This window comes from Notolabrus celidotus, chromosome 19, assembly GCF_009762535.1.
Source record: "Notolabrus celidotus isolate fNotCel1 chromosome 19, fNotCel1.pri, whole genome shotgun sequence".
NCBI lineage: Eukaryota > Metazoa > Chordata > Actinopteri > Labriformes > Labridae > Notolabrus > Notolabrus celidotus.
Genome location: NC_048290.1, coordinates 16,658,688 through 16,675,706, shown reverse-complemented (window position 1 = coordinate 16,675,706; position 17,019 = coordinate 16,658,688). Strand labels below are relative to the sequence as shown.

Genomic DNA, 17,019 nt, shown 5'->3' with positions numbered 1-17,019 from the left:
CAGATACATGTGGTGTCAGCAGAACAACATTTTTCTACACAGGGTGTCTTTGACTTTAATTTTTGCACTCTTGCACATTGCACCCTCAGTGTAATGTTTACAGCATGATGGAGGATGAAGCGACTACTCTACTCTATGAAGACGATGTGCCGACATTTTCTCTGTTCTCGTCTTGAAAATGATTCTCCTTCTTCACACTCTGGTGTTTTTAATCATCCTGTGGCATGTCTTTTTTCTGGGTTTGCACAGTTCACATGATATAAAATTGTTACCCCACAGAAATGTCCCCAAAAATAAGAATACAGCCCAAAAAAAATCCCCGCAAAATTCTGCTGTTTGCAATCACACATGCAGCTCACTCTGAGAACTTCAGGATATTTATTTTGAGTTTTGTGCATGTGTGAATACAGCTTCAAAAAGGTGTCTCAGCTGGTACAGCGTGCGCCTCTTGCAGAGGTTGGGTTATCACTGCAGCAATCCTGCACAAAAGCACTCAGAAAGTTTCAAGCATTTTTCCAAAGAGGTCAAAAGGCAAGTCGAGGTAGATTTGAAGAAAAATGCATTTGCAGAATCAGAAACTACAGATGTACACTTTACGTATAGCTCCTTTAAATCTAAAGGCCTGAAGTGACTGCTCTCGAAAACGCAAGTCTTTGACTTATCCTCATTCTCTTCCCTTTTTCCAACATCCAACCTGTGTTTGTTTACATGGATGTTTGTCTTTCAGGATTCATTCAAAGTTTCAAACATTGCATTGAGATTTTGTCATTAAAAGCATTCATAATACGTCCCTGTGCAGCTGCTTTTGTCCTTCAACTGCACCTAAATATGGCCGGATGTGATTACTATAAACCTCTATCAGCATATATATATATATATATATATATATATATATATATATATATATATATATATATATATATATATATATATATATATATATATATATATAAGTCCCATCTTACAGACAGGACTGTCTGATCTCATCTTAATCCACCATGAGCAGAGCACTTTGCAGCATTTAGCAAGTTACAGTGGCAAGGACAAACTTTCCTTTAACAGGCAGAAACCTCCAGCAGGACCAGACTCATGTTAGACACACATCTGCTGAGACCGTGTTGGAGAGAGGGATAGAGGGAGATGAAGGGACAGAGAGATGATAGTGGTGAGACAGATAATAGTAGTTGTAGCAGCTGGAGTCTGGCACGTCCACAGCAGCAGAGATCCAGAGGAACCTACGAGACAAGGGAGCTCAGAGACTCCAGAAAGGTCTATGGTTAGTAACTTTAATGGGACAGGTAGAGTTAAAGTATGAGACAGGCAGACAGAGGAGAGAGAGGGAAAGATAGTATCCCAGTATGTCAGCCTAAGCCTATAGCAGTATAACTAAGACCTGGTCCAAGCCTGATCCAGCTCTAACTATAAGCTTCATCAAAAAGGAAAGTTTGAAGCCTACTCTTAAAAGTAGAGAGGGTGTCTGTCTCCCAGACCCTGACTGATAGATGATTCTAAAGAAGAGAGGCCTGATAACTGCAGGTTCTATCTCCCATACTACTTTTAGAGACTTTAGGTACAATGAGCAGGCCTGCATGTTGGGAGCGTATTGTTCTTGAGGGGTATTAGGGCACTATGAGCTCTTTAAGATACGAAACAATACATGAGTAAGCTGTTGGATCAACAAACTATTTAACATCTGTTAACTTTGTGATGTTGTTTTATTGCTGAGACATGATGGCATATATCAAACAACAAATGAGAGTTATTCTTGGAGTAGTGACCACAATCCCTATTTTACATCCTCGTCACTCAGGGATGCCGAATATATTTAACTGCCCATCCTTATAAATGACAGATGACACCAAGCCGTGAACTAATTACGCTTGTAAACAAGTATTTCTTCACTAAGGAGAGTCTGAGGCTCTAAATAAAGATACAAGGCTCCATGAGGCGCAGCATGATTCAGCAGAGTAAGCCGTCCGGACTCCCCCTGATGCATCAGAGAGTGGCTGATGATGCAAGATCGAAAAACTGTGCAATGACCGAGTTAACCGTCAGTAAGGCCGGCAGAGCGAGCAGAGCACAACATCGCTGTGTGTGTGCATATCTGAGAGTGTGTGCTGTGTGCTCAGCTCTCACACTTATGCAACACCTCAACGTAATATGAACTCACACACTGGGGCTCAAACATTATGCTGCTGTAGGATAAAAGGTGTGGGCGGTGGTGTCTCCTGGTGAAGGGAATCAAACTTCCCGCATGAACAAACACTTGTTTGTCTGTCCGTTTTTAACGCTAACCAAAGCTGGAGACGCTCAGCTGGGGGTCATTTTTCACGGGTCATTTTTCTGTGAGGTCAGGCAGCAGCAGGCGACCCCTCCACCTGTAACAGGATCCTCTGGTCATCCTGCTGCTGGTGGCAGAAAACTGCAGCAGGTTATATCGAGCTGCAGACCAGGCGGGTCTCAACCGGCCTTCACTGCTGTTTCCACAACAACCAAGGAGACATTGTGACACCAATATCAGCTGCTGACGTGTGTGAATCTGGGGATTTCATTAGTTCATCTACCAGAGCCGGACATAACTAACTCTAGGTGATTTTAGGATTTAGGACCTGATTTCTCACCATAAATGGTCTGAGTCGTGGCCTGATTCAAGGCTTGTTAAAGCCGTTTATTTGTTCAAATACTCCTCAAGTGTGTATTGTCAAAACAACTGTTTTACTGCCTCCAGATTTACAAAAAGTGGATTACCAATCTGGATCATTCTCATCCAGATTTAGTCTTTTGAACCAGCTGGATCTTGAGATTAACGACACCTCTGAATCAGCTCCAAAACACAGGCTATATCCACCTTTAATATAAAGACTGTATGTTGAATATGTGTCACAGCAGTTTGTTGGAGGCCTCAAAATTGGCTTGTGATTCAGATTTTCTCCAATAAGTGTCTCATGAAAGCTGAAACAGACTGTATATATGTTGATGTTGAAGTTTTCCAACTCTCATTGGTTCAGTCTGCAGTTTTCAGACAGCACCATCTAGTGGACATTAGAGGAACTGCAAAAGAACATAAATCAGCTCTGACGGCAGCACTTCCCTTATAATCCTGACTTGTTAATACTTGTTTGTATTAAACATGTTGAGGGAAATGTTTGCATTAGTCCTCTTTTTTTTATCTCTTCTTCCTCTGTGATTTTCATAATATTTGTACAGATTTTCAACCTCTGCCCACCTTTCTCAGGAACCCCTCGTCCTGTTGTCCTCTCTCCATTCTTCCCCAAATCCCTCACACCATTTCTCTCTGAACTTTTTCTTACACCTACCATGTTTAATGTTTCCCTCTCCATTTGTCAATTATAACTTACAGCCAATTTCCTATGAATCAGAGTAAGACACCATGCTGAAAGAGAGTGGGTGCAGTGAGTCAGAGCTTCTATTCTTGCAGGAGTTAGAACTACATTAAATTGCACCATCTGTATCACATGAGCCAAACTCAGAATTGAGTCTTTGTGTTCAAGGCTGCGGAATTGTTGCTGAAAATTTTGCATTTTCTAACCTCTCCTCAGTGTGACTGCACATGTATCACAAAAACTATTTCCTATAATTCAACTTTGCTTTCGATTTCCAGCAACATAATCAATTTTCATTATGTTTGTTGTACAAATCTTGCATTAAATGTGAGATGTCATCATTCATATCAATGATCTGGAGTTTGCAATATTCTCCCTTTGCATGTGCAGGTTAATGGGTTACTCTAGCTTCCTCTCAGTCCATAGATTGTAAAATTGAAATGGGATTTTGTCGTACTTGTGATTTTTCAAATTGAAAAATATATTTTGTTGCCTTGAATAACATTACCATAAAATTTGGCGTATATGTTGCACTTAAAATACCTTTAATGTCATCTGAAAAAAGAGCTACGTCCTATCGACAGTGAGACAAACATCAGTTGAAAATGCAGAGAGTGTTATGGCCCAGAAGATGGCGCTCAAACAAGCAAGTGGCCACTTTGCATGCTGGATAGAAAGCAAGGCGGACCAGTCTAGAAGTGCTACAAGTAAAATCAAACTTTAGGAGTGCTAATGTGATTAAAAAGACTTCTAAAGTGGCGAAGGGGGATGACTCAAGTCTCTGCGAATTAGTTGTAGGGAGTGTATCCATCCGTACCTCACAACTATCAACGCTGCCTTAGGCTAAGTTCATCTACATGCCAGAGCTAGCAGGAAAGTGGATACACATCTACATAGAAAAGGAACATTAATGCTAAGGAAGTTGTCACAGAAGGAGACAGTTAAACTTTTTGCCCTCAAGAAAGCACCCCAGAACTAACTGCATACTAAACACTGATGCAATTTCATTCTAGGAGTTAACTGTACTTAACCCTAAGTGCTTTAAGTGTTTTGAGATGTATTTTTTTAATGGTGCAGTGCAAGAACACATAGACGACAAATGACAAAGTTTGACGTCCTTTACTCAAAATAAGGTAGGAGATGTTACATCCACTCTGATTTCAACTTAAAGGCGTTTAAAAATGGTATCTTATAAATAAAATGCTGATTCGTAGAGAAAATAAAGACAAAGTGACAAACTTTCTGAACTGATTTGATGTTTGAAGTCAGGTTTATTGAAAATATTCACCTCACTCGACTAAGCTAAACGTCAACCTAGCATGTCTTCTATTTGGTCTTTGTGCCGTTTGTTGGGGGGTACAGAGGAACGAGGAACTTCCAAGACTCAGTCCAACTTCTGAGGGAGATCATCTGTTTTTTCATAGCACCAGCCTTAACCAGGAATTTCCAGGACTCTGCCCACTCTGCATAGAACTTGTCATCTTCTCCACCCATGTTGGACGTCTTGACTGGAGTGGCACCTCTCTTGGGCTTTGGCTGGGTCTTTCCTAACAGGTGGCATCCTACCCATGTCTTATCTGCTTGTTTCGGCTTCTCCAACTTAGAGTGCAGATTCATCCTTGAGTTGATGTGTTTGGTAACAATCACCATGGGGTCAACAGATGGTTTAACCTGTGTTTTGTCTTTGGTCTGAGTGCTGGCACCCTGAAGGAACCTGTGGGAAGTCCCCCATTGATTGAAGGTCACCGGGCTGTTGCTAAACTTGGGGTTGGTTTTGTTTGGAGTGGTCATTCCTCTGATCAACATGACTGTATACTGAGACGTGTTGGGAGAGGACTGCACCCAGGGTTGCTCCAACTGCGGCATGGGGTTGGCGATCCTGAAAGATCTCCCCCACTTGGAGCCGTGGCCGTTGGTGGTGGCGTGTTGCTGCTGAACGGTGCTGCTCTTGTTATTCCCAGTAGTACCTGAAGAACCACTTGTTGTGTAGCTCAGGAGTGGCCCAGCTTTCCATGAAGCATTCCACTGCTTCTCCGGATAGCGCTCCTTAAACATCTTCTCTTCAAAAGACCGGCTCATTTTTGCTTGGGCTCTCTGCGAGGACATCCATCCTCTCTGGGGCTCGATCTCCATCCGCTCACTCAGACGGTTCTCTCTGGGCATCTCGTCAATCCAACCCTCTGTGTGGAAGATGGACCACTGCCAGGCATCCCTCCACTGGATTAAGGAAGGTCTGTCATGGCGGTACTGAGTTTCTGAGACCATCCAGGCATCCTGCCAGTCAGAACCGCACCTCCTCTGGTGAGAAGGCACACTTGGTCTTCCTTGGCTTGTTTGTGGTCTGACCCGGCCTTGTCCTGATTGGCGCTGGTGCCTCATAAACCTCCATGACTGCTCCCAGCTATGCTCTGTGGTTGGGCCATTTTTAGGAAGTTCTACAGGAGCAAAGTGGTTCTGCTCTCTTGCGCGATCCACTCGGACTTGGGGCATGGTGGTCCAACCCTGCTCCCACTGTTCAGGCTCCTGATGCAGGGGCTGGCAGGAGTGCTTCCATGAGTCTTTCCACTCCGCGGCAGCAGGCTTCCTGTCTCCTCCTTTCTCAGGTACTCTGAAGGGGCTGGCAGGTTCAGGTCTGTATCTTCTTCTCTCCATCCTCCTTCTGTGTTTCACCGTCCTCCAGGAGTCCTTCCATTCTGGAGCGGGTAAGGCATTTCCCAGATGTTTCATACGAAGGACCTGAGACTGGGTGAACTCTCTCTTTGGGTGATACATCACACTATGTCTCAGTTGCTCGTAACGTGGGTCTACATCGTTTGATGTTGAATGATGCTCCTCCTTCGCCTTACTCTCTATCTTCTGGACCTGAGAGACAGCGTCCTGTGAGAGCTTCAGGACCTTTTCTATTTCTTCACATGGTTTGGAGTTGTTTTTCGTCACCTCCCAAGACTTGGTCCACTCAGAGAGAGCCTCAAATTCATCCAAGAGCTGCGAGTACAGATTCCTGTGCTTCTTCTCTTGAGACGAAAGGCTGACTTTGTAGATGTGTGACTCTCTATGCTGGCCATTACCAGCACAGGTGCCCATTTCACCTTGATTCATAGAGGCGTCAGAATTCATGTGGTTGTTGAAGACCATCATGGCTGCTCTCCATGAATTGACCCACTCTGAGCTGAGAGATTTTTTGATTTGGGTTGTGTTGACATTGTTGCGGCCATGATGGTTTGAAAGCTTCCAATCTTCTGACATGGAGCTCATGTCTTTGTTGTTATCCTGCTGCATTGGACCATCTTCTGAAGCAGTGAAATCATCCTGCTCCTCTCCTGGCTTGGTGGACATCCAGGATTCACTCCACTCTGATGAGCACAGCTCTTCATTGTGTTGCTGAGTGTGCTCCAATTCACTGAACCGACCATATTTGGAGAAATTCTCTCCATCTGCAGATTTGTCCTTGTTGGTTTTGTCAGATCTCTTCCAGGAAGCATGCCACTCATCCTCAGGAAGGCTCAGGTCTAGCTCCTCTGATTCCACCATCCGGGTCTCAAGTCTCTCCCAGAAGAGTAGGTTCTTAGGATCCATCATGTTGGGCCCATTTTTCCAAGGCTGGCCGGCTTCAGTGAAAGGCTGCTGCGTGGCAAACATCCAGCACTGACCCCAGTCTGATCGAGCTTCATCGGCCTCTGCTGGTGCTGGCAAGGCTTTGTTGTACTTCCATGACTTTCCCCATACCATACCTGAAGGCTGACCTTGGTTGATGAACATGAGTAACTGAAGCCTCATCAGGCTCTTGTCCAGCATCTTTTTTTCCTTTTGGGTAGTGGAGGGGCCTCGGCTCTGGACTGCTGGTCTGCTAAGTGAACCTGAACCTGGAGTGCCACGTGGACCTGAACCTGGAGTGCCACGTGGACCTGAACCTGGCACACCACGTGGAAGAGGAGGTGGAGCCTCGGCTTTTTTGGTCTTCCAGACATCGTTGTCTTCCTGATTTTCCACAGTTCTAGGTTTCCTTTCCGGTCTTTTGTAGTTTCCTTGTCTTGCAGCCAGTCGCATTGACCATTCCTTGTTGATACTGCGGAAAAATGTTCAAGAAAAGAGATTAAAGTACCCTCAGAGAACTCAAGCAACTACAAGAATCACTAACTCCAAATTGATGCATTTTTTGAAGATTTGTACAGATGACTATATCAAACCGCCGCTCAGATGACGCACATTTTAATTCCTTTATCACAGCTACACGTCTCAGTGATGGTGATACAGGGCCAAACTGGTAACCTCTTATGTAACAGTTGCACCGTACAGTAAAAGAGGCAGCGTTTGTTGCTGAGTTACAGCACGTGTAATGTATTTATAGAGACAGAGAGATTCCAAACGTGTGAGGTTAGATGTATATATAGCTGCTCTGTTTATATTGAGGCCTGCAGGGACACTCATGTTACTGTCCCATTCTGTTAAATAGCTCAATCAAAAGTTTGACTGACAAACCACACTTCCTTTACAAGTAACTGGAGGAATGTAAATGTACATCAAGGATTATTTCAACTTTAAATGGCAGATGCATTAATAATAGATGTTGATGATACAGTTACTTCTTCAAACTGTGCTGAACTCCAAAATATACTCAGTGCAGTATTCTCCGTGCATGCAAGATTGTTTTTTTAGAGTGTTTTTTATACATTATTTACCATGTAAAAAGCATTCACTATGACATATTATCGTCTGCTCAATATACACAACAAACTGTGTGATGTGTATTATTTACTGTACAGTGTGCATCATCTTCTGTGCAATATTAAGTTAAAAAATTTAGTATGCATTATCCTTCATGTAATATTTTTTAATTAAAAGATATAGAAATAAATATAATAGCATAAAATATAATAATAATAATATAAATTATATATCTATAAAATATAATATATAATAATTTAAAGAATATATATGATATTATATTATAAAATATATGAAATATATAATATTCATCAAGCATGGAATAGTTATTTCTGATTATAAATATACATTCTCTGTCGTGCAATTAATATTCTGTCCTGGGAAATAAATATTGTCTCCTTGAATTAATGTTTGATCTGTAACTGAGATGCATGATGTAATGTACTTGTGGTAAAGCATAGTTTTTTTTCTATCTTTCTTTCTATCCTTGATAAGTCATGCATGAGTTGGACAGTAGTTCACTCTGTAAACTGATTTCTGTAGATTCATGGTCGTAATAGTTTAGTAATGAAAAATGAATTGCGTAATTTCCAAGAGAAATCCACAGCTATTTTACCCTGAGCTCACCCTCTCATGGTGTTTAGTGCTGACTGTAAAATCCCTGTCTGTGCCGCCATCTTCAGTTTTTTCTTACACCTCCTACAGAAGAGGCGTGACATATCATCCATCTAGGTACATGTTGCTACTGTCAGAGCCCTGGTGTCAGTGTTAACTGCTAATCTTATGGCATGCTGACAGATCGAATGTCACTCTCTCTTTAACGGTTGCATTTTATTTATAAGCATTACATCCAAATCTAACAGAAGGGTCCTTTATATGTTAAGTTTAGATACAATTTTGACCACAGGAAGAAAAAAAATCACACTTTGTTGAAAGTTTATGACAAATAAATGTCTTATTAATATTTCCAGAGACTCCTTTTATCCTCCCTTATTTAACATGTCTTTTTGGTCTGCTTAATTAATGTGACATGTGTTTCTATGCACAATCTACCTACTAGAATTATACAAAAACAGTCCTGTACTAACTAACCCTTTCCTTTAAAAGAAAATCCTTTGTTTTTAATCAAACGTACTAAAAGAAGTGTAAAGTGTTTGTTATTTGGTACCTTAAGAGTGTGCCTTGCAGAAAGAGACTGTCCCGTTTGGCTTAGCTCCTCCTATCATGCTTCTTTTCCCTTGACCACTTTAATACTCCTTATTCTAGATCACCAGATGTGGTTATATGAAACAACCGTTACAATTTCTGCAGTGCTGGTTTGAACAACAACTAAAACAGGGGATCAAATAGCTCCTTTTGTTCAAATTTACCATGCACCCTTCATTTTCTGGTTTAGATATGCACACTCCTCTTGCAATTTTCTTCCCTGTGTTGCAAGACTGACTTGTGCTGCTTTTTCTGCACTGAAAGTGTTAAATAGATGAAGCTTATTTATTTAAGAGAATGGAGATACATTTGTGAATGCATGAAATCTAGCAATGTAGTTCAAGTGTTTGTGAAAGGGCATCTTTTGGTGTCAGGTCTGACTAGAAGAACAAACAGAAATCTTCCAACTTTCCCTTTAAATCTGCCACTCCTAATGGCGTCTAAACATATGGCACCAACATTCAGTCAAATTTAAAAGCCCAAATTGTGGAGACAGCCTGTGCACACACAAGGACAGACAGACAGACAGACAGACAGACAGACAGACAGTTTGAGTCCTTACGAGGTCAGAGCGCTCTTTGATTTCCGGTCCTCCTCCTGATTCATCTTCTGTTCATAGTCTCTCTCTCTGATCTCCCAGACGTTCTTCATGATGGAGGCATCGCAGCCGACTGCCTCCACGTTCCTCTCATTCGACATCTTCAAATCTATTCAGGCCTCCTGCACACACAGAGAAAAGAAGAAACTATGAGTTATGACATCTGAATTATGTCTCTTTTGTTAATATTTTCTGAGGAGGTGGTGTACCTTAAAGTGCGGATCATCTGTGTTTGACGCTGCAGGCTGCTCTGCTCCTATATATCGTCACTGCGGGGGGGGGTTGTTAACCTGCTGAAGGATGTCTGAGGGGCTGGCCTAACTAAAAATATAACTCCCTCCTACACTCACAGAAGATCCTCTGCCCTCTCTCCAGACATATGACTCCAACATTAGGGACACTTGTGGCCCCTGTATGTGATGTATGTTTTGCTATGTATGTGCCTGTATGCTGGCCAAGTAGGACATTTTCCTGGATATGCATTCCATTATAATCCTGACCTACATTGCATGGAGCATATCACAGCACTCAGGAGTTATTCATGCTACAGACCATAGCTAGGGATGCTACCATATTGATTGACTCCAATAATCTAGAAATGGCCAAGAGGTGGAGTTGAGGCCGCTTTTTAGGACTTTGGCAAACATCTAAAACTTGGTTAAGTTAGTCAAGTCAGTCAAGGCCCAAATTATGCAATTATGCATAATGAAAACATGTCTTTCCTTTCCTATACATATACACTTTAGTCGCCCTCCAGCCATCCTGAAAAGAGAAAAAAGCTTCTGCAGCCTACTGGGAAAACATGGCTTCTGCAAAGCGATTTGAATTTGCTCCTGTGGTGACATAAGGACAGGAGTGATTTGCATGCAAAACCTCCCACTCCACAAGTGATGCCACTTCCTCCCACGCTACCGTGGTGTTGCAGTCATGACATGCTGTTGTAATCGCAGCTGCAACACTTCAAAAGGTCCTTCCTCCTGTTTGGGGTCAGATTCTGGATCATATGGGCAGTGTACTGGCGCAGGTTCTCCTGGAGTGCTCGCCAAATTCAAAAACATGCTCAAAAGTCTACTAGGACATGTTGTAAGCAGATAGAAGTATTACCTTTTATTTTCTGTCAGACTGCTTATGTTTTTAATGGTTTTAAATGTTTACTGCAGCAACAGAACACAGGAGGAGGGATGAAATAATATCTTAGATCCCTCAGTCGGAGCCTGCAGGTGGATGCTTGGGTAGAGGTGGTGGGGATGAAAGTATGAGCACAGCACTGGTGGCAATGACGGAACAGCCTGTAAGCCTAAATAGAGCACCAGTTTACAAGGATACATCTGTCAGGTGATTATGAGAATGACACATGTGAAGTGTGACAACAGCTCCAGTCGCCTGTCAGAGCTCACAGGAGTCACTCCAAATAAAGAAATGGTTTATAGACTGATTTTCGTACCAGGCTGTAAACATGTTTAATCCTGCTGTAAATACTGAAATGTTCATATGGGCTCTCAAAGGGTTTCCTTGTGTTTTGGAGACAACCCGCGAGTGGACACTTTAGGAACTGCAGTTTTTTTGCATGAGAAATCAAAATCAAAAGTTAATGCAGTACTTTTAAGATTTGATACAGTATGAACATAAAATATTGCAATACTCAAATGCAATATATCCAGTCTTATCAGCAGATTTTGAGTTGCCTCACTCCAAACTTAAGTGTTTGACAGAAGTACTGCTGTCACACAGCTTCATCAGGAGGCTTCACTGCTCTCAGGTCTAAAATGTTACATAAAGAGGATTTGAATGCACTTCTCTTAAAGTCAGGGATCTTGCTGCTGCTGCTCTCTGAGCCTGAACTTGATCTGCACGCTCATGTGTTATCCTAGTTTTAAGTTTTATGGAGCATATATCCGGCTAACATCATCATGCTCACAACTCCAGGTCAGAGGAGAACGGCATGCTGGGAATGTCCTCATCCAACCAGGACGTGCTGACATCAACTAGCAACAGCCTCATTTTACGTCTGCTGCAAACACTCACAGAGGCATGTGTTTGATTTCACCAACGTTTTTTTTATTCATTTAAAGAGAGAGAGAAAAAGGTGACTGCAGCACTAACACTGTGTCCTCTGCAGCTCTGATGCAACTAAAACATTTCTCCATCCTCTGTGACGGAGCTGCGACCTCTGACCCTTGGCTTTCCGTCACTTTGTGTGAACCTGCATTTCTCACATTCACTTTGCAGATCTATCTGAGAACGCTATTTAGGGAATTTACTGTCCAAATATAAAAATAGATCACCAGAAATAGAAAAAGAAACACTGTTTACTGCTGCAGTATTTTGTCCTCAAGGTTGATGTGTTGAAGCAGGGGAAAAAAAGGATGTGCACGACTTTAACAAGAGCTAAATTGAGAAGGTGAAAAGACTGGATGAGAGTGTCTCTAAAACTGCAGTTCTTGTGGGATGGCGGTCAAGTTCATGGGCAGCTCATTGATGCAAGAGAAGAGAGAAGGCTGAACCATGTGGTTTGATTCAACAGAAGAGCTGCTGCAGCTCAATGTGCTGAAAAAGTGAACACCGAGCATCTCAGTTTGTCGTGTCTCGAGATGTGTAACTGCAGACCGGTCAGGGTGTCCATGCTGACCCGTGTCCACTACTGAGAGTGTCTTCAATGGGCATGTTAGCATCAGAACTGGACCACTGAAAAATGGAAGAGGGTGGTCTGAAAAACACGACAATGAGTTCAAGGTGTTGACTTGGCCTCCAGATCCCCCGGATCTCAATCTAATCAAGCACGAGTGGGAGCAAGTACGATCCATGGAGGCCCCACCTCGCAACTTCTACGTCTCAAAGTATCTGCTGCTAACGTTCTGGTTCCAGATTCCACAGCACACCTAGCTAAACCTCATAGTTAGGGCTGGCTCAGGCTTGGACCAGCTCTTAGTTATGCTGCTATAGGCTTAAATTGACACACTGGGATCCTGTCTTTCCCCCTCTCTCCTCTCTCTGCCTGTCTCTTACATTAACTCTTCCTGTCCCATTAAAGTGACTAACCATAGACCTTTCTGGAGTCCCTGAGCTCCCTTGTCTCGTAGGTTCCTCTGGATCTCTGCTGCTGTGGACGTGCCAGACTCCAGCTGCTACAACTACTACCATCCGTCTCACCACTATCATCTCTCTCTATCTTCATCTCCCTCTATCCCTCTCTCCAACACGGTCTCAGCAGATGTGTGTCTAACATGAGTCTGGTCCTGCTGGAGGTTTCTGTCTGTTAAAGGAAGTTTGTCCTTGCCACTGTAACTTGCTAAATGCAGCAAAGTGCTCTGCTCATGGTGGATTAAGATGAGATCAGACTGAGTCCTGTCTGTAAGATGGGACTGGATCTTATCCTGTCTTGATGTTGGGTCTTTGTTAATAATAGAACATAGAGTACGGTCTAGACCTGCTCTGTTTGGAAAGAGTCTGAGGATAACAATTGTTGGGATTTGGTGCTTTATAAATAAAGATTGATTTATTGGTAGTTCACTATATGATGAGATCTTGCTCAGAACTTGTCTGACATAAGTAAGACTTAACGTTTTTTTCTGCAGAGCTTGTTGGTTATTTAGCTTGATGTTTATATTTGTCAAAATTGAGTTGTCTTTCCAGCACCCTCTGAACATATTTGTTCATGACTTGCAGAGTGCCAAATTTGAACAACTTGTCACATACAAAATGGAACCATCTAAAAGTGCAGCATGAATTCAAGGGAATTCAAGTCACTCATAAAAGACAGAGAAACAAGCTCCATTGGATCTTGTGATTGCACTGTGTAACCATGTAACCATGTGAAACTGTGACCGTATTCTATTTGTGTTGTTTTGTGTGCTTGTGTGTTGTAACCTATTTTGTGCTGCCGTCTTGGCCAGGTCACTCTTGAAAAAGAGGTTTTAAATCTCAATGAGTCTCTTACCTGGTTAAATAAAGAAAGAAAGAATTACAAACTGCAATCAAAGTACGTTAATCAAAATTATCAGACAGTCTGCGGGTAAAAGTGTTGATAAACTTTCTCAACATTTTGAGTTTTGGTTCATCTTTTTCAGCAGTAGTCTTCTTAAAGTTGATCAAGTTGTGTTTTAAGTTTCTCAACCTTACTTTTAATTTAGCGTCCAAAATCCTGATTTACCTGCAAAAAGACAAATCTACCCCCACTTCAGCCAACTGTTACTGAGTGATCTGTGTCCTCAGGAAGGCAGGTAATACAGAAACACAAAGCTAAGAACAGTGTGGACAGTATGTTCCAGTGTATGCTCTACATTTTCATGTATACATTGGATATCCTCAGCGGTGACCTATTTTACAGTATGGGCATCTGTGTGATTTTAACAGATGACAGCATGTGTTCCCTAGCAAAAATAGAGCTGCACATTCTGTCCACATGTCATGTCTGTGACATGCGCACCATCATGCTACAGAAACATATACTGTACACTTCAAACAAGACCTTATGACTAGAACAGGATTTACAGAAAAACAACAAGAACATCAACGTGAACTATCGGTTAAACTTCATACATTTTCTTCAGGCGTCGGTCCATTTAAAACATAAACACGGCTCTTGTGCTTTATTATCACAGGAAGTGTCAATTTAAGCTGGATCAATTGTCAGAAGCTGTTTTTTGATCCTGCAACCAGGGGTCAGCTCATGTTGGGAAGCAGTCATGAAAATATGATATAGAGAATCATAATCTTTAGGTATTCCTTTTTATGTCTGATCCACGGAGGCCTCACCTCACAGGACTTGAAGGATCTGCTAACGTCTTTGTGCCAGATACCACAGCACACCTTTGGAAGTCTGCATAGGCCCTCATCTCGTCAGGTCAGAGGTGTTTGAGTCGTGACCTGATGAGAGGAGGGCATTCATGTATTAGACAGGTGGTCATGCTCGGTGTATCTCTTGCCCTTGACTCACTAATGATTGCTGTTTTAGACCATTTGTATTGCTGCTATCCCAATTACTGTCCGATTAAAATTCCCCCTGGTTTCAAACGATTCTTGTAACTAGACCAGTGTGTTTTCTTTTCTATCTTGACATGTTTTGACTACAAACTTCCTGCAGTCTTCCTCCGAAGAGTCCTGTGATGTTGAAGTGACTTGTCTGTCAGTTGATTAATAGGAGTTTGGTCATCCTACCTGAAGAAGCAGGAAGACCAAGCCCCTATAAATCAGCTGACAGACAAGAGACTCATCAGATTAAGATGAAAGGGCACTGTATGGATCTAGAAATTACAGCATTTACTTTGCAGATTTATCTGGAGGGGTGAATTATCATTGGCATTTGATGTGAACACAATGTTGTTTCTTAAGTTGTTTATTGGACTGAAACCAAAACATAGCACGGAAAGAAGTCTTGGTTAGAAGTCACAGCTTCAGAGGAATGTTTAAAATGTTGGCCATCGTTCCCGGAAGATTTTAACACTGATGGAGATATCCAATGGGTTCAGAGGCTGAGGCATTTCTGAGTTAATAAGCTGTTGAGTTATTGAGAACATTCTATCTCATGACTTTGGCTGTGATGAAGTATAAAATAAGCTATTGTTGTCTTGCCTTAAGATGTATGAGAAGACATTTTTAATTGTTAGCTGTAAATCATTTGTGAGAATAATATGTCATGTAAGGAACTAACAGGGACATTAAAGCACTGAACAGAGGCAGGATAAAAAAAGTGATAATGCTTTTTATTATATAAGCATTTGTCGGTCTCCTTGGGTCCTCTGGGATGCAGTTCCACAGGATGACTTGCTCCAAACAGGGTCTTCTATGTTTGCCCTGCATGGGTGTGCTTGCTGTTGTTTTTTATCTATAAACCCCTGTAAAGTTTTGGTGACATGGCAGTCCTCTTGCTGCTTCTTCGTCTTCAGGGATGCAGCTCCACAGGATGACGCCTAGCAGCCTAAAGCAGGCTTACAGTGGGATTTTGACTGGTTTGTAACAAGGAGCAGGCAAGAGGCCACGAGCCATCCTGAGGGATCTTGTGGGGGACATATCATTAGACTTAAACAAAGTCAGACAATATGGTCTATTGGGACCTCTGTGTGCCTTACCTGTGTTAGGCATCCTTCACCTGGGCATGGGCTACCATTCATAACATACTTCAGCTAGAAATGGACAGAGAACATGGGAACCGGACCGGTCATAAGTAGTCTAAATTGCACCGATGTGGGACCTGTATGGAACCCATCAAGGACCATTTACGACTCATTTGGGTGAACCTCTGAAGGGGATCCATGGAAACTTAGGACAACACTAACTTGCTCTCAGCAGGGTCTTGCATTCTGGCCCTGCATAGGTTTGCTTGCTGGTATCTTTGAAAGATAAACCCCTGTACAGTTTTGGTGACGAGGCAGTACTCCTGCTCGCTCTTTTGGAGAACAACCCTCATCAAATCTCACCAAAAAAACAAAAGCTATCTGCTGAGCCATGAGAGGGGTACATTTGATGCTGTTGTCATAACAGACAAAGATTTCCTCTAGAGTATGTTGTGAGACAATCATCCAAACTGGGCACACACAAATCACAGAGAAGAATCATTTTCATCAGCGTGTGAAAAAACAAAATGTTAAAGGGGAATACTTAAAATTCTACTTGTTGGCCAGGAACACTATGAAACCAGAGAGAATACCTCAGAGGCATAAAGTGTTTCGGTTCACGGTAACTCAGATGTTTCATAGATTCTTTGCTGATTCCCACAGCAGACAACTGTTTCAGCAGCTTCAAGATTCAGCTTATCCGCCTTAGCATCAGTCTAACTTTCAGTAAGTCGCCTGTCTTACAGGTTCCTCAACCACTTATCAAAATGCTACAGCATGAAAAGCTGTTCTTGTTATGTTGTTTAATCTTTCATAGTTCTTTTGTACGACTAATGCTGGGAATTTCGATGATTGTCTTATCTGGCCTGTATGTGTTGGCAACATTTGATAGTGACTTTGCTCTGAAATTCTGCAGGAGCCCTTCCTCCCTCCCTCCCAGTATAGTTATTAAAAAATGCAACTACTCCTTATTCACCCTTTTGTTTTATTCAAAGAGGTTAATCCAAATCTTTGCCTTGTTCTGAGTCCATTGCAAGTCAGACTGCTTAGCTTGAGAAGTCATTTCTGGTCTGTTGTACCTTTGGGCCCTTGTGCTCTGTGTCTCAACTCATCTCTGGACTCAAGACCTGTTGGTTACACACCTGTTTTACCC

At 42.2% G+C, this 17,019-nt stretch overlaps 1 protein-coding gene across 1 annotated transcript; it reads right to left on the bottom strand.

Moving 5' to 3' along the window:
• Window positions 1-4,472: 4,472 nt before the first annotated feature.
• Window positions 4,473-10,136, bottom strand: LOC117831361. Its single transcript, XM_034710023.1, has 3 exons — window positions 10,023-10,136; window positions 9,778-9,935; window positions 4,473-7,410 (listed from the first exon to the last, which is right to left on the bottom strand). The coding sequence occupies exons 2-3, from the start codon at window positions 9,912-9,914 to the stop codon at window positions 4,671-4,673; spliced, it is 2,877 nt and encodes a 958-aa protein (XP_034565914.1). The 5' UTR covers window positions 9,915-9,935; window positions 10,023-10,136; the 3' UTR covers window positions 4,473-4,670.
• Between the last annotated feature and the right edge of the window lie 6,883 nt (window positions 10,137-17,019).

Coding starts and splice junctions, on each gene's coding strand:
- LOC117831361 (XM_034710023.1), bottom strand. CDS start 9,914: ATGTCGAATGAGAGGAACGTGGAGGCAGTCGGCTGCGATGCCTCCATC. Junction 7,411..9,777: donor TCAAAGAGCGCTCTGACCTC/GTAAGGACTCAA, acceptor ATTTTTCCGCAG/TATCAACAAGGAATGGTCAA.